The following is a 23,504-nucleotide window of genomic DNA, read 5'->3' as shown; positions in this document are numbered from 1 at the left end:
ACACGCACAATCTCCACTGTGAAAAGTGAAATGAGCCATCCCTCTCAAACTTCATTTTTAATCTTCAGAAGAGGCTCATGTCAAATTTTCAAACATTTTGACACATTGTCAACAATATCATAATCTGATGGTGGGAGTAAAATAGTTTTCTTTGATGACCCACAAATGAAAATATTACATTTGCATTCGAGGTATGAAGGCCAGTTAAGGCAGCAAACAGCGAGAGAGTTGTTGATATAATACTTATAACTCAAAGCTACTGATAATATTATTGAAGGGCATCTCATGGCCATATTATCTTGCATATGTGATCTGTGAGAAATGTAATTTTATCAAACTGGTATTCCCTTCAGGCCTCAAGGTTATACACTACATGACCAAAAGGATGTGGACACTTGCTTATCGAACGTATCATTCCAAAATCATGGGGATTGATATGGAGTTGGTCCCCCCTTGGCTGTAATAACAGCCTCCACTCTTCTGGGAAGGCTTTCCACTAGATATTGGAACATTGCTGCAGGGCTTGCTTCCATTCAGCCACAAGAGCATTAGTGAGGTTGGGCACATGAAATGCACATTACATTAACTTTTTATTATAAACTGTGATTGCTTTTTGTAATGTGTGTTTTTCTTATAGCAGTTTATTTGTTTTAATCTTTTTAATCTTCATCTTGTACATTTTCTGTGTTTTAATTTTGTTTGGTTTTAAATTCTTATTAATTGCTGTGTTGTTTTATTGTTGGATCACAGGGCACTACTGTAAAATAGACTGTCTCAGCTTGTTTCCCCTGTTTAAATAAAGGTTAATCATTAAAAAAATTATGGGCGATTAGACCTGGCTCACAGTCAGTGTTCCAATTCATCCCAAAAGTGTTTGATGGGGTTGAGGTCAGGGCTCAAGTTCTGTGCAGGCCAGTCAAGTTCTTCCACACCGATCTTGACAAAGCATTTCTGTATGTACCTTGCTTTGTGCATGAGGGCATTGTCATGCTGAAACAGGAAAGGGTCTTCCCCAAACTGTTTCCACATAGTTTGAAGCACAGAATTGTCTAGAATGTAATTGTTTGCTGTAGCTTTAACATTTCCCTTCACTGGAACTAAGGGGCCTAGCCCGAAGCATAAAAAAAGCGTCCAAGACTATTTGTTCTCCTCCACCAAACTTTACAGTTGGCACTATGCATTGGGGTAGGTAGTGTTCTCCTGGCATCCGCCAAACCCAGATTCATCAGCTGGACTCCCAGATGGTGAAGCATGATTCATCACTGCAGAGAACATGTTTCCACTGCTCCAGAGTCCAATGGTGGCGAGCTTTACACCACTCCAGCTGGACCTTGGCATTGCGCTTGTGTGGGGCTGCTGGCCATGGAGAACACGCTCCTGACAAAAACTGTTATTGTGCTGACGTTGCTTCCAGTCAGTTTGGAACTCGGTACTGAGTGTTGCAACCGAGTACAGACAATTTCTGAGCGCTACGTACATCAGCACTCAGCGGCCCCATTCTGTGAGCTTGTGCGGCCTACCACTTCGCAGCTGAGCCGTTACTGATAGACTTCACAATAAAAGCACTTGCATTTGACCGGGGCAGCTCTAACAGGGCAAAAATGTGATGAACTGACATGTTGGAAAGGAGGCATCCAATGATGGAGCAATGTTGAAAGTCACTGAGTTTTTCAGTAAGGCCACTCTACTGCCAGTGTTTGTCTATGGAGATTGCATGGTTGTGTGCTCGATTTTATACATCTGTCAGCAACAGGTGTGGCTGAAATAGCTGAATCCGCTCATTTGAAGGGGTGTCCACATACATGTGTATATATCGTGTATTTTCTCATAATTTCACATGTTCAGTGAAGTTTCCCACTTCTCTCCTGTCTAGGATCTCGCCACGCACAACTGGACTGATACACCTGGTCAACTCTTGTTCAAAACGTATGGAATTTAGCAGACATTCTTATCCCAATTAGGGATAAGTTCCTTGCTCAAGGGCACATCGACAAATTGCTCACCTAGTCGGCTTGTGGAATTGAACCATCAATCTTTACTGGCCCAACGCTCTTAACGGCTAGGCTACCTGCCACCAGTTTCTTATGGATGTAGCCAGAAGCAACAGCTTTGTGTGATGGCATTAGGCAAAAGCGTGTTTATAAATCCAGCTCCACTTCACAGTCTATTACACTTGTAGGCAAGTTTTGTTGCGTAACATTCTAAAATTTTACGCAACATATGCCTAAATTCTGACCCATTCCTGGCGCAACAAGTGCATGTGTGTGTGATATTCCTGTGGTTTGAATGTGCATGAGTTTTGCGCGCGCAAGAATACATTACGCACAGTCAATATCAAATTTGACTTTTACACTAACATATTAGTAGAATAGGATAGCTATTTTCTCTTGGAAATTGTAGGTCGATAATATATTATTCTCAAGTGTATCTAAAGTTCAAAACAAATGCAGCCTAAAGTAATTATTTGGTGATTAGGCTTAAAACATAGATAAGCGCACAATAATGTTTTTCAATATCTTTACAAATTTATTTTTCTTCCAAAATGAAGAATAACGTAAAGTGCATTCAACATATCTTTGGTATCGCGCAATAAAAAAAAGACACCTCGAATATAAAAATGCAGTGAACAGACTTCAACAATACAAAAATCTAATTTCAATATGAACTTCACTCCCATATAGGCTATACAAATATAGTGCATCATCTTTTCATCTTAACACGTTGAAAATACAAAAACAGAATCCAAACATCATTAATGTAACATCAAACATAGAAGAACTAAGTGTCATTATAAAAAGTATTTTCGATAGGTCCTTTTTTTTGTTCTACCAGGGTCGCCACACTGAGTCCGAGTTGCCTGTCGGTGCACCGGGGGACACCGCTGCTGGGACAGGCGTGTTGACCTGGTTCGCGTACACGGGGATAACGGGACCGTTGGGCGTAAAAGCTGCATTGGGGATAAGGAAGGCGAATTGTCCATCTGTGGCAGGTACGAGGTGGAAGCCGCCGTATACTTTTGTTGTTTCTGGTGACATGCTCTGGGGAGAGCCACCTTTACAAGGCAGGGGCATCACGTTGCCCTGTGGAGATGAGTTGGGGATATGTACCATGGACTGGCCGAAGGCGCGGTGGGGAGGCCCGGTAGGGATCTGGTGCTGCGTGGGGTAGTTCATAGCGTTGATCTGCGTCATGCAGCTGGCCAAGTGACCGAGAAGCCGCGTCCTGACCTCGGTGTTAACCCCTTCGCAGGTGGACAGGAACCGGGTGACTTCATTTGTGCACTCGCTGAATCCAGCTGTGTATTTCCCTAGCACGGTGGGATCAGAGTTCAAAGCAGCTGTGTGAGAAAGAGAGAAAATGATAAGCCACTGAGAATAACAACAGCATAATAACGACAACTTAAATTCCAAACATGAACATAAAACTAAACATATACATTACGAAGCTCACCCAATGGTTACGATAAATTAGCTATTTAGTTAGTCCATACAATTAGCTACATTTAGAGAGACTTCTTGGGAGAGAGGATGCGGGACAAGTATGTAAACGGAGTACTTCATTCTAACATGATCTAAACCGCAGACGGAAGTCTGGAAGAAATCATCCCGGGTATTCACCCACCAGAACAGTCCCAGTGACTTACCAGTCATCTGAGCTCTCTGGAGGTTCCGGAGATGTTTTACGGTCATCTCCAGGATATCCGCCTTTTCAAGTTTCGAGTGTCTGGAACTCTGTAATATGAAGAAGGCACATTGTTAGGATTGAAGATAGAATACTTTCTTATTAAAGTTGATGTTTTTAATAAAGTAAATCTATAACTGTGATTGTAATATTTCATTTGTTGTGAGAGAAAAAAAATGTAATACTTACATCTTTTTTGAGCGCATCCAGGATAAGAGTTTTCAACTGTCCCAAGCTTTCGTTGATTCTGGCTCTTCTCCTTTTCTCCATGATAGGTTTGGATGACTAAAGAAAATAAATATAATACATTGTTAGAATGGTGGGACTTGCTCAAGGTGAAGGAAAAGTTCGTGTTGTGCTATACTAGCCCGTGCGTAATTTTGGAGTGACAGAATATCCGCGTTTCTAAGATGCTTTGACCGACTACTAACCTTCCTGTGCTCGGAAGCCGTCTTGGGTTTATCAGGTGTTGTGTTCATGCTGGCTGTAGTAGCAGCAACAGGAGAGACTGATGTCTTTTCCATTATATCGGCAGGCATCTTCGGTCTGTCTGAAATTTCCCACAAGAGCAACGGCAACTCGGTATTACAGTCCACTGTTGGTGGTTATTGACAAGTAGTCGGCACCTATTCACAGTACCCTCTTATGAAATTCCAAATTCCGGAAAAACAAAATCCTTTTTAGGTGGTAGCGCACCTCTGTGCGAGAGACAAGCGTCCCCAAGTCAGTCGCAAGCTGAACGATGTCACGGAATCGAGAAATCACTGTCTGCCAGCGGACGCTGCGTCTGTGGCGCTTCTTGCTGGTCTTATTTATATCTAGGACTGCACGCGAACGGCTCGTGTGAAACTTCCAAAACTTTCTTTCCCACAGTAACTTTCTACCAATCAGTGCGAGGGACACGCGGCCGGAGGGGAGGATGGCTCGTGGTCGCCGCCCTTCCATTGGTTGTTTGGAGTTTGAGCGGGCGGCCAATGGCGGGGGCCGGGTTTAAGGCACGACCGGGACTGCCTTCAATCATTCAGTTTACATATTAACACTTGAGCCCCTGACTACCACCCAGCGCAGAGAATGCAGGGTTGACTTGATTCGGCATGTTGCTCCACCAACTTTAAGGCAGTACGCACAGGAGTCGGGAGGGATAAACTCCACCCAAGATACTAGAGGCTAACAATTACATGTTCCACATAGCCTACATCTAATTGTATTATACTTCCACATACGTGTGGACTACAAACCAGTGTAAATGCGTAATTACACCGAACATATAGCCCATTCCAACTACGGAGTAAAATAAGAATTGCCTAGATAATTTATGCAATGGTTCACGACACTTATGTAGTGTTCTTAATTACAGTGTAGCCTAATTAAGCTTGATGGGCTATAGTGTAATAACCTATTAATGCTACATTTTATATCATGTAAATTAACTTGGGAAAAAATAACCTGGCTTCTCCTATTAGACTGCCTTGTGTTGCTGTAGCCTAAGGCTGAGAACTACACCCTCGATTAAGTTTGCGCTTTGGGAGTTCAAAAATCAACTCAACTCTAACCAGCCAAGATCGGAGCATTAATTATTTAATGAGCGCCCGCCGCTGTACAAATTTGGCATTTTGACATCTGTCGGCATGCGAACGCGGAGCACTTGCCAGGATGTTTTATGAGCATGGTGGTTAAGGTTTGGCGGCCGGGCTAGGGGTGGCGGTGGTGGTTTACATTAGAGAGAAGGTAAATAGCAGCTGCTGTTTTAAAAGCCTGGGAAAAACACGCCTACCGAGAGCTCGATCGGCCTTATCGGAATGCGAGCCAGAGCAGAGATATTTCTGAGTGGGAGCACAAGATTAGAGCGATGCCTTGCCTGCCTTTCTTTTGGTCGGGCAGCAGTTAGTAGGCAACGCATTGAAGGTCATAATTTAATTTCCTTATCCTTATCAGAAAGTCAGACCCGAACTCCAGTTGTAAATGGTTATAATTGCCCCCATACAGATAGTATTAACACATACATTTTAGTAATTCACAAAAAATGTATTAGCTTGTTTAAATAGCCTATAGACTCCAGTATACTTGAAGTGAATAGCCACTTCATTTCAGAAAATGTGAGTGCTTAAAGCCGAATAGCATCCTGAAGTTTTGTAAATACAAGTTTAAAAGTCCATGATGTCTAATTGTATTAGTTTCTAAACATAATCTTTTACACAATAATTATGTTCTGTGCACAATACATTCATATTAGCATACAAACGTTATTCGGTTAATGACCAAACGGAGGGGGCCGGTGTGTGTGTGCTCTGGGTTCTCTGTCACCCCGGGAGGTCGCGCTCGCTCCTCAGCGGGCTGCCTGGTCGTCTGGTGTGCGGGCGTGATCTCCAGCTGCTGTAAAACCCCGCGACACGTGGCGCGCAAGCGACGGGAGAAGGCGCTGCTCTTTGGCTTGCTGCCTGCAGCTGCGGGACTTCGCTTGCGGCTTCGCGCAAGATCATGAATTTAATATGCTCACCAGAGAGCGCTGCCCAAAGGAGCACTCGAGCTGTAAACTTTCACTGGCACCTAAATCAAATAATGCATAAAATGTGATACTTTTGAAAATGGAATACATAGGGTATCCAATTCAGGCTATTATGTTTTTTTTGCGTAATTGCGCAAACATTCGTTTTTGGTAAGGGCCCAATAGGTCTAAATATTATTCTGTAAAATCAGTAAGCATAGAAATAATAACATGTATTATAATTGAACATATATTTGTATAATATCCATGAGTTCTTCATGTCCACTTAAGCTACTTCAACACCAATACAGGAGTGTAGCTCAGTAACAGCACTCCATTAGTCTTGGACGCACACCCGAGTCATTTCGCCATATGCAACTCACATAGTTCCTAAACAAATGTACTGAGGTTAAAGAACACAAAATATAGGTTCTGAAACCCTCTTCGCCTGATTTACTTTCTCACGCTCTTGTTCCAAGAGGTCTCTAGCGCTGAATTGAGTCACGGAGCCATGGGTCTCGCGGTCCCTCCCTTTTCCCGGGAGTTCAGGGCTCTTATCCGCTGCACCTGGCCGCCTCCAGGAGTGTCACCTGCTGCTATGGGTCAACTCCACTTTCACGAAATAGCTCTGCGAAACCGTTTGAGTAACAACCCAAACGGATGCTATTGTAAAAACGTTGTTCTCACACGATCATTGACGGGATGTCTTTAGCTATTAATTATTTGAAACGGCAAACATTGAGTAAAACGAAAAGGGCTATATTGATTTGAAATTTGTAATGTATATATTTTTTTAAAACAACGTTATTACTAATTTCTTAACATGTTAGAGTGGGTCACCCAAACAGTCACACCCTGCTTCTCTCTCTCTCTCTTTACCTGCCCCCCCCCCCCTCTTCTGCCCTCTCCCCACAATCTCTCCCAGTCTCCCTCCACTCTCCCCTGTAATTCCCCTTTCTCCCCCCCTCTCTCTTCCCTTTCTCTCATCCACCACTCCCTCCATCCCATGCCTATTATCTTTATTGAGGCATCTCGACCATGGACCTCCACACTGCAATAATGCAATCAGAGGGGCCGATTACGGGGCTAAAGTGCGTGTGAAAGTGATAGATATTGTGCTCACAAACAATCTGGCACTTTATCACAGACAACTCGTGCATTAATGCATAAGCCATTGGTGAGCAAAGGTAGCGACTGCCAACAAGCCCTGTTAAAAGTGGTGAGACAGGGGTGAGGTGCCCATGCCAGGGCTGGCTGGATGGGGGAGATGTAGACAGGGGGGAGTGGTACTAGGGGTGCTACACATTGGTGGTGAATGGGGATAGTTACTCCCATATTTCTCCATTTTGGTTCAGTGGTTGCCAGTAGCGATGCGTGGGTAAAATCACCTGGGAACCCAAGCCAAAAAAATAGAAACCTATTACAACCAAAGTGTTGTGAAAATTGCGTTGTTTGCTCTATAACCTGTTAGTTCATGTGCCTTGCGATCATGTTATATAGGCCTAAGGCCGAGACAATAAGAAGACTATAAGAATACATTCAACCACACATTTGTTTCATAACAAAACCAGAGAGTGACCTCTGTCTGGTGAAGTCCACAAAGCATATTGCATTTAACAAACAGTTAGATCAAGCAAGTTAATGTTTCCAACATTTTCACACTACTTAATAAACAACTATTGATTTGGAACCATGAAAAGTTACAGCAAGTCACAAAGAAAACAGGAGCTGCCTCCACTATTCCAGCACCATTTAAACGTTGTTTTATTTTTTATTTAACCTTTATTTAAACAGGCAAGTCAATTTAAGAGCAACTTCTTATTTACAATGAGGCCTACCCCGGCCAAACCCGAACGACACTGGCCCAATTATGCACCACCCTATGGGACTCTCAATAACGGACAGTTGTGATACAGCCTGGATTCGAACCAGGGTGTCTGTAGTGGCGCCTCTAGTACTGAGATGCAGTGCCTTAGACTTAAACATCTTCAAATCACCTCATCTAATACAGTGACAACTAAAATATGCCAAAAATAATTTAGTCCAATCAACTTTAGCTAAATATGATGTGGCTGTCCATGGTTCTGATTTGTGTGTGTGCTAGCTAGCCTAACTTGCTTTCATGGGTAACATTAGCTAGTTAACATTAGCCTTCTACATCTAGCTATATATTGAGCTTCCATCCTCTCAGGCCAGGGGCATGATGTGTGAATTTATGGTTGGATCAGAATCGCTGTTATAATCGTTGACCAGTAGGGAGAACTAAGTAAAACTACAAGTCCAAATCTCTATCTCCATCCATGGCTAATTTAGGAAAGGACCAATTTTAGCTAGCCAGCTTGCCACCGGAGGATAACAACATAACAAGATGCAACAATTCAAGTTGTTTCTGTCAATGAAGAATGGCTCTCGAAGTGATGTGATTGGAGTGAAGCCAAATCCAAACTGGCTTCCATTGAAACTTTTTTTTGGTGTACCAGGACCATTCACAGTTGAGCTCAGTCCATTTAGCTCAATGCTGATTGGCTATTATTATTATTTTTAAATATCAAGGGAGGCTAAATGCTCGCTGGCTTCCCTTGGATTCAATGCTACAGGCGGCAACAGTGTCATACTATTTTTGACCAGACAGCATCAGATAGATGTGCTATACATACAGAGACAGAGAGGCACTGTTTCACTCGCTCGGATGCTTTCTCCAGTGAGATATATTCAGCCTCTTGCGAATTGAAGGAAAATTATGAAAACACAGAGAGACAAAAGATACATTACCATATGTTTTTTTTTTTTTTTTCATTTTTCTTCGTGCATTTTTGGGGGAAGCCTATCTTCCCTTGGCATCCAAGAATACACGTCACTGGTGGTTGTCAAGGCGCTGTGAGGTCGCCTAAGCAGAGAGCTCCTGTAGGCAACATTTGTAAATATTATATCGCTTTAACGGTTTTAAAATAGCATTTTTTTCTATTAACTTAATTTGGTTTTTTTTATAACTTGAGGGTTGATGTAAAAAATGAGCTGGTAACCCATGGAGTTGCAGGACTGGTGATGGCAGGACTGTTTATGTGGCTATTTGAATGATGAAACAACACAGCATAAGCTTTAATTCCACCTGCCCCAGAGCCTGAAAGACAAAGGTGTAAACTACTTTTAAGTACAACATAAGACGTATTTTGGGGAATCTGTACTTTACTTTACTATTTACATTTTTGACAACTTTTACTATTACTTCACTACATTCATAAATAAAATACTTTACTTTTTACTCCATACATTTTCCCTGACAAGTAAAAGTACTTGTTACATTTTGAATGTTTAGCAGGACTGTAACGGCATTCTTCCTCTTCTTCTGAGGAGGAGAAGCGAGAAGGATCGGAGGACCAATACGCAGCGTGGTAAGTGTCCATAATGTTTATTTAAAGACATAAACTGAACACTACAAAACAATAAACGTGAAACGAACGAAACCGAAACAGTACCGTGTGGCAACAAACACTCACACGGAAACAAACACCCACAAACCAACAGTGAAACCCAGGCTACCTAAGTATGATTCTCAATCAGAGACAACTAACGACACCTGCCTCTGATTGAGAACCATACTAGGCCGAAACAGAAACCAAACATTGAAAAACAAACATAGACTGCCCACCCCAACTCACGCCCTGACCATACTAAATAAAGACAAAACAAAGGAAATAAAGGTCAGAACATGACAAGGACAGTAAGTTGGTTAAATTCACACAATTATCAAGAGAACACCTGGTCATCCCTACTGCCTCTGATCTGGCGGACTCACTAAACACACATGCATCTTTTGTAAATAATGTCTGAGTGTTGGAGTGTGCCCCTGGCTATCTGTATATTTTAAAAACAAGAAAATAGTGCTGTCTGCTTTGCTTAATATAAAGAATTTAAAATGATTTATACTTTTACTTTTGATAGTTAACCCTTGTGTTGTCTTAAGGGTAAAACATGACCCACCACTATGTTTAACAGCAGAGAAAACCCCCTAAATTATATTTATTCAACTTGAAATTTGATGACTTTTCCTGGAGTGACCCCAACATTAGAAAAAGTGAAACATCGCCTTTGTTCATATTTCCATGAAAGCTGTACACCAGCAGGGTACAAAGATTGTCTTAGGGTCATTTTTGACCCGGCAGTTATAAAATCATTTTTACACACACACACACACACACACACACACACACACACACACACACACACACACACACACACACACACACACACACACACACACACACACACACACACACACACACACACACACACACACACACACACACAAAATTAGAAAATGTGTGCTACTGATGGAACTCAGACAAAACTGCAGCATCTCCCCTCCACGACCCCACACATGACTCAAGTTCACAGACAAAATAAAAACTATTCCAGTCAAAATAAACATTTCTTGAAAGCATTGCTTACTAATGAGGAATGCAGTCAGAGGCTATAAATGTGGTGCAGATGACAGTCCCCGCAGTTCTCTCTGCTGAAGCCATGAGTGCACATTTCAGTGCCCAACAGGTCGTATATATGATTTTTTCAGATGTTCAGGAGGAACAAAGGAACAATGATTTAGAAGAGGAGGAGGCATCTGAAGAAGATGGGGAAGAATACAACCCAGAGCCACGATGCATCATCTTCAGATGAAGAAGAAATCCCCCAAGCTGAAAGAGAGACATTTGTCAAAGAACAGCAAAATAACTTGGTCCTTGTCACCATATGACAACCAGGGCAAGATGGCAGCACAAAATGTCATAAGGATGACCCCAGGGCCCACAACACATGCAGTTGCCCATGCCCAGGACATCTCCTCAACATTCTACATGTTCATCACAAGTCATCAAAAAAAATTGTCCTAGAGATTACAAATTTGGAGGGTTTCCGTAAATATGGAGACAACTGGAAAATAATGGATGAGATTGACCTGCGTGCCTACATATGGCTGATAATCTTAGCGGGTGTGTATAGGTCTCAAGGCGAGGCTACATGTAGTCTCTGGAAATCAGAAAGTGGAAGGGCAATTGTCCGTGCCATGATGCCACTGAAAGCCTTTCACACTTTCTCAAGAAGGCTATGATTTGATAACCTTGAGTCAAGACCTGCAAGATATGTGAGAGACAAACTGGCGGCCATAACAGAGGTCTGGGAGAAGTGGGTGGAGCATCTGCCATACCTCTACCACCCTGGGCCTGAAGTAACAGTGGATGAGCAACTGGTTCCATTCAGAGGTAAGTTTTTATTTTCATATCTGTAATGTAAGTGATTTTCACTGTTAATTGTATTATGTATTGCTGTAATATCATTGATTTATGTGATGTTTTCTGTGACACTGACACTAATTACTGATAGTAATCTCTTTTACCAAAAGGTTGCTGTCCTTTCCGGCAGTATTCGCCCAGCAAGCCAGCAAAGTATGGCATCAAGATATGGGTGGCCTGTGACGCACAATCCAGCTATGCTTGGAAGATGCAAGTCTACACAGGGAAGCCGACCAGTGGAGGCCCAGAGAAGAACCAGAGGATGCGGGTTGTGCTTGATGTGACAGATGGACTGAGTGGGCACAATGTCACGTGTGACAATTTCTTTACCTCTTATGAACTCAGCCAGCAGCTCCTGAAGAGGAAGATCACCAGGGTTGGCACAGTTTGAAAGAAAAAGCCTGAGCTTCCCTCTACACTCCTAGCAACAAGGGGGAGAGAGACCTTCTCATCAAAGTTTGCCTTCACCCCCACCACCACTCTAGTTTCTTACCTCCCAATGAGGAACAAGAATGTGGTCCTCCTGAGCACACTGCACAAAATGGCTGAGATCAGTGATCGTGAGGACAGGAAGCCAGTCATCATCCTGGACTACAACCACAACAAAGGAGGCATGGACAACCTGGACAAGGTGATTGGAACTTACAACTGCAGGAGGATGACTGCCCGCTGGCCCCTGGTCATCTTCCATAACATCATTGATGTGTCCTCATACAATGCCTTCATGATATGGAACAAGATCAACCCTACCTGGATGTCTGATAAGCGGAACAAGAGGAGGGTGTTCCTGGAGCAGCTGGGAAAGGCACTTGTAACACCACACATTCGAAGACGGGAGCATCTCCCCTGCACAGCAGCCTCTGCAGCGCTTGTGAAAGCTGTTCAGGGGGGCTGAATCTTGTCCTGATACACCTGAGGCTGCAGCTGGAGCAGGCAAGAGGAGGAGATGCCAATTCTGCTCCCAAAGGAGGACTGGAAAATAAATACTATGTGCTGCACATGTGAGAAATACATACAAGTCCATGCACACACACTTGCATACTGTCCTACATGTGCTAGTTAGAGTTGATTGATTTCTGTTCTTCACATTTTTATTTTGTATCTATTATCTTATTCTTATTTATTGTTGCTGTTTATACACCGTTTGGGTGGAGGCAATGGTTAAGAAAATGGGAGAAGACTAGTATTTTGGGGTTGAATTCCTCATCGTACAGTATATAAGAATATATCACTATGTTGCCAAGAAAGTGCAAGACTGATGTTGTTTCACTTCAATAAAATGCATTCAAAACTACTTTCTGCACATTTTTGCTACTCTTTTAGGATACACAAGTTCTATCATTAGCAAAAAACGTTCATGGGTACACCTATGAAGTACCTATAGCAATAATAATCATAATAATAAACCTATACTTTAGTAAAGAAAACAATTATGACAGGTGTGTTGTACTAAAAACGAGCGGTGTCCACTGATTAAATGCAGTCTTTCTGCGTTGTGTAGAGGGAAAACCCAGATATTCACAACGTTTGTGATGAATGACAGGTTGTTTCTTCATGCTAAATAGATTTGGGGTTTAAAATTCAAATAAGCTGCTTTATTTTAGGGGTTTAGTGAAGGCGGGTAATTTTTGTCCCTTAGGACAAGGGGAGTATACAGAATGTTAAGACTACAAAAGACTTAAGTATATTTTAGCAATTACATTTACATTTCATACTTAAGTATATTTAAAACCAAATAGTTTTAGACTTTTACTCAAGTATTTTACTGGGTGACTTTCACTTTTCCTTGAGTAACTTTCTATTAAGGTATCTATACTTCTACTCAAGTATGACAATTGGGTACTTTTTCCACCACTACTGAAAGCATAGCCACAGGAAGTAGGGGTGGTGAGGGTATTTAGGCACCCCCTGATAAATCAAATTTAAAAAGTAATAATATTTTTCAATTTTTTTTTGATTATTTTTTAAAAATAAATGAGTAAATTAGGCATGACTATTACTCTATTATTAGTATATTATTGTATTATTACTGTATTAGTGGCTAAAAATAATATATATATTTTTTCATGTTTGTTTTTTACAGCAACTTTGAGATTATGTTTGAATGAAAAGTGCCATATTAAATATATCCATTATTATTATACAGTATCATAATATAAATCGCTGAGAAGTTGAGAAAAGTGCGGTGTGTGTTATCATTGGGAGTGCAGTAGGACCTGTACTTCCTTGGCTGCTGGGAGCAAGGGAGCCAAGGCTCGGAGAAAGAGAGAGAGGGGGGGGATCAAAGCAGGGTCTGAAAGAATGGAGGGAGAGAAGAACAGAGATCCTGCAAGCATAGAAAACAGCCAGGGAGGAGAGGAGAGAGAGGAGAAGAGAAGGCGAGGAAAGCGATGAGGAACACACACATACGAACAGCGAAGAGCTGAGGGCCTGAAGAGGCCAGGGAGCAGGGAAAACGTTAAGCAGGGATTCACACTCAGCGTGTCGTATGGCTGGCTAAGAGAAAGAAGAGGTTTAGTTGAAAGCCCTGTGCGCATGCAGGACTGTGTGGACTAGACCCTCTCCTACAGGACTGTGGAGACTAGACCCTCCCCTGCAGGACTGTGTAGATTAGAGCCTCTCCTGCAGGACTGTGTAGACTAGACCCTCTCCTGCAGGACTGTGTAGACTGGACCCTCTCCTACAGGACTGTCTAGATTAGACCCTCTCCTGCAGAACTGTGTAGACTGGACCCTCTTCTGCAGGACTGTCTAGACTAGACCCTCTCCTGCAGAACTGTGTAGACTGGACCCTCTCCTACAGGACTGTGTAGACTGGACCCTCTCCTACAGAACTGTGTAGACTGGACCCTCTCCTGCAGGACTGTGTAGACTGGACCCTCTCCCGCAGGACTGTGTAGATTAGACCCTCTCCTGCAGGACTGTGTAGACTGGACCCTCTCCTGCAGGACTGTCTAGACTGGACCCTCTCCTGCAGAACTGTGTAGACTAGACCCTCTCCGGCAGAACTGTGTAGACTGGACCCTCTCCTGCAGGACTGTGTAGACTGGACCCTTTCCTGCAGGACTGTGTAGACTGGACCCTCTCCTGCAGGACTGTCTAGACTGGACCCTCTCCTACAGGACTGTGTAGACTGGACCCTCTCCTGCACGACTGTGTAGACTGGACCCTCTCCTGCAGAACTGTGTAGACTGGACCCTCTCCTGCAGGACTGTGTAGACTGGACCCTCTCCTGCACGACTGTGTAGACTGGATTCTCTCCTGCAGGACTGAGTAGACTGGACCCTCTCCTGCAGGACTGTGTAGACTGAACCCTCTCCTGCAGGACTGTGTAGACTGGACCCTCTCCTGCAGGACTGTCTAGACTGGACCCTCTCCTGCAGAACTGTGTAGACTAGACCCTCTCCGGCAGAACTGTGTAGACTGGACCCTCTCCTGCAGGACTGTGTAGACTGGAACCTCTCCTGCAGGACTGTGTAGACTGGACCCTCTCCTGCAGGACTGTCTAGACTGGACCCTCTCCTACAGGACTGTGTAGACTGGACCCTGTCCTGCAGGACTGTGTAGACTGGACCCTCTCCTGCAGGACTGTGTAGACTGGACCCTCTCCTGCAGGGCTGTCTAGACTAGTCTGCTGCTCTCTCTCTCTCTGATGCTGGGGAGCTCACTCTCCGATGACGGAAGCCAGGATAGGGTCCAGGAGAGGGGTATGGTTAAATGAGGAGGACACAGTTGTACAACTGACTAGGTATCCCCTTTCTTCCTTCAGGGGTCTCTAAACCCCCTCCCCCCTTTTCCACCCCCTCTCCCTCCCTCCCTCTCTCCCTCCTTCCCTACTTTCCCCATTCACTAATGCCTCTCTGAGCAGGGGCCTGTATTTGCATGTGGGGGAGGCTGCAGAGAATAGAGGTCAAAGTGAGTAAAACAGTGTGTGTGTGTGTGTGTGTGTGTGTGTGTGTGTGTGTGTGTGTGTGTGTGTGTGTGTGTGTGTGTGTGTGTGTGTGTGTGTGTGTGTGTGTGTGTGTGTGTGTGTTGATGTTTGGGAGAGGCTCTGGTGAGTTGGGCCAGTTGTGGGGTTGCTCCGCTCTGCTCGCCTGCCGGTCTGCCTATAGGGCCTGGGGCGTGGGAATACTAAGCAACACTGGTATGGAAGCAAATGAAAATGTGGAGTAATCAAGATGACTGTTATCTGTCCTGATACAAGTAATCTATTACAGCATATCATCAGCAGCGTCAGATGTTGAAATGGACGTCGGGTTAGATACGCAGTATAAAAAGAAAGACAAAAAGATGCACACTCCACATATGCTCCCAACAATTTGCTGGGTCAACCAATGTTTCAGCACACAGTGCTTTCCTTAGATATACAGTACCATAAATCCATTGAGCTGGACTCAGGGATTGAAACACGATGTCCGGTAGATAATTGTACATGTGCACAGAGCTGGGACTGATAGCCATCCAACCAGTGCTGCAGTATTTCTGTACCAGTATTATTAAATTGGTATCTGTTTCGCTTTAGGGGATCAAGTTGGTCCTTTACTACCAATGGTCTCCTTAAAGATGGATCAAAATGAACAAATTCAGCATAGGAATATCAAGACTGGTTCTTCCCCATGTGTCCCAAATGGCACACTATTCCCTATGGGACTTTGGTCAAAAGTAGTGCACTAGATAGGGAATAGGGTACAATTTTGGAATTAGGACATGACCCAAGCTTCTCTTTCATTATTCTAGTGCTCTACGACAGTATATCCATTACATCATCTACAGCTCGTTACCTTGACAAACTTCACGTGAGAAACTTTTTACCGGAGTGTCACAGCAGACGTGTGGCTTGTTTATGGTGAGAGGAGCAATCTAGCTGGCGCATTTGAATCACAGGTGCATAAACTCTGTAAGTTTCCTCCTAGAGAGGCCCCCTTTGTTGACGGTAGATAAGACAAGAGCCTTTGAAGAGCATGGGCGGCTCATTCAGCTGACAGGCATAATGCCGTGGCAATCATTATCCCTAATAGAGGTTGGGTGTAGTGTAAACACACACACACTATAGAGTATTGATGAGGATCTGCCCAATCTATCTCATTCAGCTGACAGGCATAATGCCGTGGCAATCATTATCACTAATAGAGGTTGGGTGTAGTGTAAACACACACACACTATAGAGTATTGATGAGGATCTGCCCAATCTATCTCATTCAGCTGACAGGCATAATGCCGTGGCAACCATTATCCCTAATAGAGGTTGGGTGTAGTGTAAACACACACACACTATAGAGTATTGATGAGGATCTGCCCAATCTATCTCATTCAGCTGACAGGCATAATGCCGTGGCAACCATTATCCCTAATAGAGGTTGGGTGTAGTGTAAACACACACACACTATAGAGTATTGATGAGGATCTGCCCAATCTATCTCATTCAGCTGACAGGCATAATGCCGTGGCAATCATTATCACTAATAGAGGTTGGGTGTAGTGTAAACACACACACACTATAGAGTATTGATGAGGATCTGCCCAATCTATCTCATTCAGCCCCATTCAGCCCCTGTGGTCGGTCCCCTCATATCAGCAACATCAGCACCATTATAGCCCAGATAAAACTTGTTGAGGATTTACATAAAGGCTAAATAATATGTGGAGGTTGTTTTGTGTGTGTGTGTGTGTGGGGAGGGGGGGGGCATCTGTCATGGGAGAGAGTGGTGGAGGGGTAGAGACTCATGAGGAGCAGGTGAAATGTTTTGACTGTTGAGTTTTAGTAATTTTTCTTGGTAAAGTCACACGTTGTATTTCATTTCTGGATACTGACAATGATCTCTCTTGGGACAGGGGTAAATGTGGAGGGGTAAGTTTGTGGAGGAGGGCAAGAACGGCCTGTTTTTCCTCACGCAAGATATTCTCTGATCGCTACTTTTGAATGTGTTCTCCTATTATAAGCAGCTATAAAGTAGTTGTACTAGTGCATCCTCATTAAAATCAAAGTCAGTTCAGAGGTTCAGCGATGCCCTATCAGCCTATCAGCCTATCAGCCTGTCAGCCTATCAGCCTGTCAGCCTATCAGCCTATCAGCCTGTCAGCCTATCAGCCTATCAGCCTATCAGCCTGTTAGCCTATCAGCCTATCTGCCTATCAGCCTATCAGCCTGTCAGCCTATCAGCCTATCAGCCTATCAGCACACAGTTTTTCTATAGGGCACTTTCTCACCTAACCACATGGCTTCCTAAACCATAGTAGGACCGACCAGATCAGACCATGCAGAGTGAGCTCTCTCCTTCCCTGGAGGAAGCCTGGTAGGAGGACCCGTCTCTCTCCGTTACCCTCCTCTCCTACCTGGGCCAAGGCCAACCTTATCAGACAGGGCCTCAGGATTACACTCCAGAATATTAGCCCCCCATCCCTCCAGCCCTCCATCCCTCCATCCCTCCATCCAGCCCTCCATCCAGCAGCCCTCCTAGCTCACCCCCCCCCCCCCCCCCCCTCTCCGTTACACCTTTCCCGTGGGAGTTTGCAAAGCCAGGATAACCTTGAGACCTCAGCTGGTCCACTGCCAGAAACATTGAAGAAACCACCTCCCCACCCCTCAGTCCTCCAGTCCTCCTCCTGATCACCACCACCTCAGTACAGGAATGTACTGAGGAATTCAGTTTGTTTGTGCCCGCCTTTAAAGGCTCCCCGGCTCCTCCACGTTGATGGATTTTCAACACGCGGTGCGGAGATGCCAAATGGATAGCACTTATTTTCCCTGCATCCTAGATGGCACCCTATATAGTGCAGTCATTTTTACCTAATGGGCTCTGGTCATAATTAGTTCACTATACAGGTAATAAGGTGCCTTTGTGTTGCTTCCGTTAGAAAAATTAATTATTTTTTATTTCTATTTGTTATGGGGTCCAGCAACAATTAAGCAGTAATATACAATATAATAAACGTTTTAAACATTAAAATACATGTATCTACAGATTTCACAATACATTAAGTGTGTTTCCTCCATCCACTACAACACACAATCCAGGTGTATATACAGTTGAAGTCAGAAGTTTACATACACCATAGCCAAATACATTTAACTTCACTAGGGTAGGGGGCAGCATTCGGAATTTTGGATGAAAAGCATGCCCAAATTAAACTGCCTGCTAATCAGGCACAAAAGCTAGGATATGCATATGATTGGTATATTTGGATAGAAATCACTCTAAAGTTTCCAAAACTGTTAAAATAATGTCTGTGAGTATAACAGAACTGATATGGCAGATGAAAACCTGAGGAAAATCCACCCCGGAAGTACTATTATTTTGAAAGGCTGTTTTTCCATTGAAAGCCTATTCACCAAACAAAGACTTAGGACCCAGTTCACAATCTCTATGGCTTCTTCTACACGTGGCCAGTCTTTAGAAATTGTTGCAGGCTTTTACTCTGAGAAATGAGGGAGATACAGCACTTTCAATGAGTGGATAGTGGACATTTCCAGACATGAGTCCAGCGCGTGATTGGGAGCGCACATTTATTGTTTCTCCTTTTCTATTGACAAAGCTTTTGTACGGTTGAAATATTATTGATTATTTATGACAAAAACAACCTGAGGATTGATTTTAAACATCGTTTGACATGTTTCTACGAACTTTTAATGTACTTTTTGGACTTTTCGTCTGGATGTTGAGAGCACGCTTTGTGCCTTAGGATTACTGAACTAAATGCACCAACAAAATTGAGGTTTTTGGACATAAAGAGGGACATTATCGAACAAAACAAACCTTTATTGTCTAACATGGAGACCTGGGAGTGCCAACAGATGAAGATCATCAAAGGTAAGTGAATCATTTTAACGCTATTTCTGACTTTTGTGAAACCTCTCCTTGGTTGGAAAATGGCTGTATGGTTTTCTGTGGCTAGGCACTGACCTAACATAATCACATGGTGTGCTTTCACCATAAAGTATTTTTGAAATCTGACAGAGCGGCTGGATTAAAACAACGTTTATCTTTAATCCTATGTTTAAAACTTGTATTTTTCATTAATGTTTATGATGGGAATTTCTGTAATTTGATGTGGCTCTCTGAAATTTCACCGGATGTTTGTTTGAGACAATGATTACTGTACATAACGCTGCAATTTCAGCTGAGGTTTTGGACATAAAGATGAACTTTATCGAACAAAACACACATTTATTGTGTAACATGAAGTCCTGTGAGTGCCATCTGATAAAGATCATCAAAGGTTAGTGATTCATTTAATCGCTATTTCTGACTTTTGTGAGCCTTCTCCTTGGCTGGAAAATGGCTGTATGGTTTTCTGTGACGAGGCGCTGACCTAACATAATCGCATGGTGTGCTTTCGCCATAAAGCCTTTTTGAAATCGGACACTGTGGTTGGATTTACAAGAAGTTTATCTTTAAAATGGTGTATAATACTTTTATGTTTGAGGAATTTTAATTATGGGATTTCTGTTGTTTGGAATTTGCAATTTCATTTTTATTTCTTTCATCACATTCCCAGTGGGTCAGAAGTTTACATACACTTAATTAGTATTTGGTATAATTGCCTTTAAATTGTTTAACTTAGGTCAAACGTTTCGGGTAGCCTTCCACAAGCTTCCCACAATAGGTTGGGGGAAATTTGGCCCATTCCTCCTGACAGAGCTGGTGTAACTGAGTCAGGTTTGTAGGCCTCCTTGCTCGCACACGCTTTTTCTAGTTCTGCCCACACATTTTCTATAGGATTGAGGTCAGGGCTTTGTGATGTCCAGTCTAATACCTTGACTTTGTTGTCCTTAAGCTATTTTGACACAACTTTGAAATTATGCTTGGGGTCATTGTCCATTTGGAAGACCCATTTGCGACCAAGCTTTAACTTCCTGACTGATGTCTTGAGATGTTGCTTCAATATATCCACATAATTTTCCTACCTCATGATGCCATCTATTTTGTGAAGTGCACCAGTCCCATTTGCAGCAAAGCACCCCGACAACATGATGCTGCCACCCCCGTGCTTCACGGTTGGGATGTTGTTCTTTGGCTTGCAAGCCTCCGCCTTTTCCCTCCAAACATAACGATGGTCATTATGGCCAAACAGGTCTATTTTTGTTTCATCAAACCAGAGGACATTTCTCCAAAATGTACGTTCTTTGTCCCCATGTGCAGTTGCAAACCGTAGTCTAGCTTTTTATGGTGGTTTTGGAACAGTAGCTTCTTCCTTGCTGAGCAGCCTTTCAGGTTATGTCAATATATGACTGATTTTACTGTGGATATAGATGCTTTTGTACTTGTATACTCCAGCATCTCCACAAGGTCCTTTGCTGTTGTTTTGGGATTGATTTGCACTTTTCGTACCAAAGTACGTTCATCTCTAGGAGACAGAACGGGTCTCCTTCCTGAGCGGTAAGATGGCTGTGTGATCCCATGGTGTTTATACTTGTGTACTATTGTTTGTACAGATGAAAGTGGTACCTTCAGGCATTTGGAAATTGCTCCAAAGGATGAAGAGATCTACAATTTTCTTTATCTGAGATCTTGGCTGATTTCTTTTGATTTTCCCATGATGTCAAGCAAAGAGGCACTGAGTTTGAAGGTGGGCCTTGAAATGCATCCACAGGTACACCTACAATTGACTCAAATTATGTCAATTACCCTATCAGAAGCTTCTAAATCCATGACATCATTATCTGGAATTTTCCAAGCTGTTTAAAGGCACAGTCAACTTAGTGAATGTAAACTTCTGACCCACTGGAATTGTGATACAGTGAATTTTAAGTGAAATAATCTGTCTGTAAACAGTTGTTGGAAAAATCTATTGTGTCATGAACAAAGTAGATGTCCTAACCGACTTGCCAAAACTATAGTTTGTTAACAAGACATTTGTGGAGTGGTTAAAAAGTGAGTTTTAATGACTCCAACCTAAGTGTATGTAAACTTCCGACTTCAACTGTACATAGTGTGTATGTTATGTGTGTTTGTATGTGTGTGTTTGTACCTGTGTGCTGTTCCATAAGGTGTATTTTCATCTGTTTTTGAAATCTTATTTTACTGCTTGCGTGAGGTACTTGATGTGGAATAGAGTTCCATGTAGTCATGGCTCTATGTAGTGCTGTGCGCCTCCTATAGCCTGTTTTGGACTTGGGGACTGTGAAGAGACCTCTGGTGGCATGTCCTATGGGGTATGTATGGGTGTCCAAGCTGTGTGCTAGCTGTTTAAACAGACAGCTTAGTGCATTCAACATGTCAATACTTCTTACAAAAACAAGTAGTGATGAAATCATTCTCTCCTCTACTTTGAGCCATGAGAGTATGACATGCATATTATAAATCTCAGCTCTACGTGTACATTTTAGGCCCACCCGTGCTGCCCTGTACTGGGCCAGTTGGAATTTTCACAAGTTCCTCTGTGTGGCACCTGACCACATGACTTGGCTGTAGTCCAGGTGCGACAAAACAAAAAAGGCCTGTAGGACATGTCTTGTTGATATCGTTGTTAAGAAGGCAGATTATGGACAGACCTCTTTCGATCTTAGCTACTGTTGTATCAATAAGTTTTGACCGTGACGTTTTACAATCCAGGTTTACTCCAAGCAGTTTAGTCTCCTCAACTTGCTCAATTTCCACATTATTCATTACAAGATTTAGTTTAGGTTAAGGGTTTAGTGAATGATTAGTCCCACATACAATGCTTTTAGCTTTCTTGCCACCCATTCTGAAACTGACTGCAGATCTTTGTTAAGTGTTGCAGTCATTTAACTTGCTGTAGTAGCTGACTTGTATAATGTTGAGTCATCTGCATACAGAGACACAGGCTTTACTCAGAGCCAGTGTCAGGTCATTAGTAAAGATTGAAAAAAGTAAGGGGCCTAGACAGCTACCCTGGGGAATGCCTGATTACCTGGATTATGTTGGAGAGGCTTCCATTAAAGAACATCCTCTGTGTTCTGTCAGACAGGTAACTATCAATCCACAGTGTAGCAGGGGGTGTAAAGCCATAACACATACATTTTTCCAGCAGCATACTATAATCGATAATATCAATTTCTCTCAACCAATCGTCAGTCATTTGTGTAAGAGCCGTGCATGTTGAATGCCCTTCCCTTTAAGCGTGCTGAAAGTCTGTTGTTCATTTATTTACTGTAAAATAGCATTGGCCTCCCGAGTGCCGCAGTGGTCTAAGGCACTGGATCTCAGTGCTAGAGGTGTCACTACAGACCCTGGTTTGATTCCAGGCTGTATCACAACCGGCCGTGATTGGGAGTCCCATAGGGCGGTGCACAACTGGCCCAGCGTCATCCGGGTCAGGGTTTGGCCTGGGTAGGCTGTCATTGTAAATACAAATGTCATGTACTGTCATGTTGTCTTGTCTCTGTCCTTTCCCTTCACCCTGTCTCCCTCTGCTGGTCGTGTTAGGTTACCTTTTCTCCCCCGCTTTCCCCCAGCTGTCCCTTGTCTCCTCTAACTACCCATTCACCCCGTTCCCCACCTGTTCCCTTTTTCCCTCTGATTAGGTCCCTATATCTCTCTCTGTTTCTGCTCCTGTCCTTGTCGGATTCTTGTTTGTTTGTGTCATTCATGCCTGAACCAGACTGTCGTCATGTTTGCTGTAACCTTGTCCTGTCCTGTCAGAATCTGCCGGTCCATCTGAGCCTACCTATGTTTGGTAATTAAAGAAGCTCTGTTTAAGTTGATTCGCTTTTGGGTCCTCATTCACGCACCGTAACAGAAGAATCCGACCAAGAATGGACCCAGCGACTTCGGATCCTCTCCACTCAGCCGTCGAGATCCAGGGAGCGATGCTAGGCAGACACAAGCAGGAATTGTCTGCTGCTCGACATGCCGTTGAGACCCTGGCCACCCAAGTCTCCAACCTCACAGAACAGGTTCACCATCTCCGCCTCGATCCACCGGCCACTTCCAGGGCTTTCGAATCTCCGGAGCCCAGAATCAATAACCCGCCGTGTTACTCTGGGGAGCCCACTGAATGCCGCTCGTTCCTCACCCAGTGTGATATTGTGTTTTCTCTCCAGCCCAACACTTACTCCAGGAGCACTGCTCGTGTCGCCTACGTCATATCTCT

General features: G+C 43.4%; 1 protein-coding gene across 1 annotated transcript; it reads right to left on the bottom strand.

Moving 5' to 3' along the window:
• Positions 1 to 2,503: 2,503 nt before the first annotated feature.
• On the bottom strand, positions 2,504 to 4,588 carry LOC110534079 (transcription factor HES-1). The gene is made up of 4 exons (XM_021618773.1): positions 4,113 to 4,588; positions 3,871 to 3,966; positions 3,644 to 3,731; positions 2,504 to 3,337 (listed from the first exon to the last, which is right to left on the bottom strand). The coding sequence occupies exons 1-4, from the start codon at positions 4,218 to 4,220 to the stop codon at positions 2,826 to 2,828; spliced, it is 804 nt and encodes a 267-aa protein (XP_021474448.1). The 5' UTR covers positions 4,221 to 4,588; the 3' UTR covers positions 2,504 to 2,825.
• Between the last annotated feature and the right edge of the window lie 18,916 nt (positions 4,589 to 23,504).

This window comes from Oncorhynchus mykiss, chromosome 1, assembly GCF_013265735.2.
Source record: "Oncorhynchus mykiss isolate Arlee chromosome 1, USDA_OmykA_1.1, whole genome shotgun sequence".
NCBI lineage: Eukaryota > Metazoa > Chordata > Actinopteri > Salmoniformes > Salmonidae > Oncorhynchus > Oncorhynchus mykiss.
This window is presented reverse-complemented; position numbering and strand designations above follow the sequence as displayed.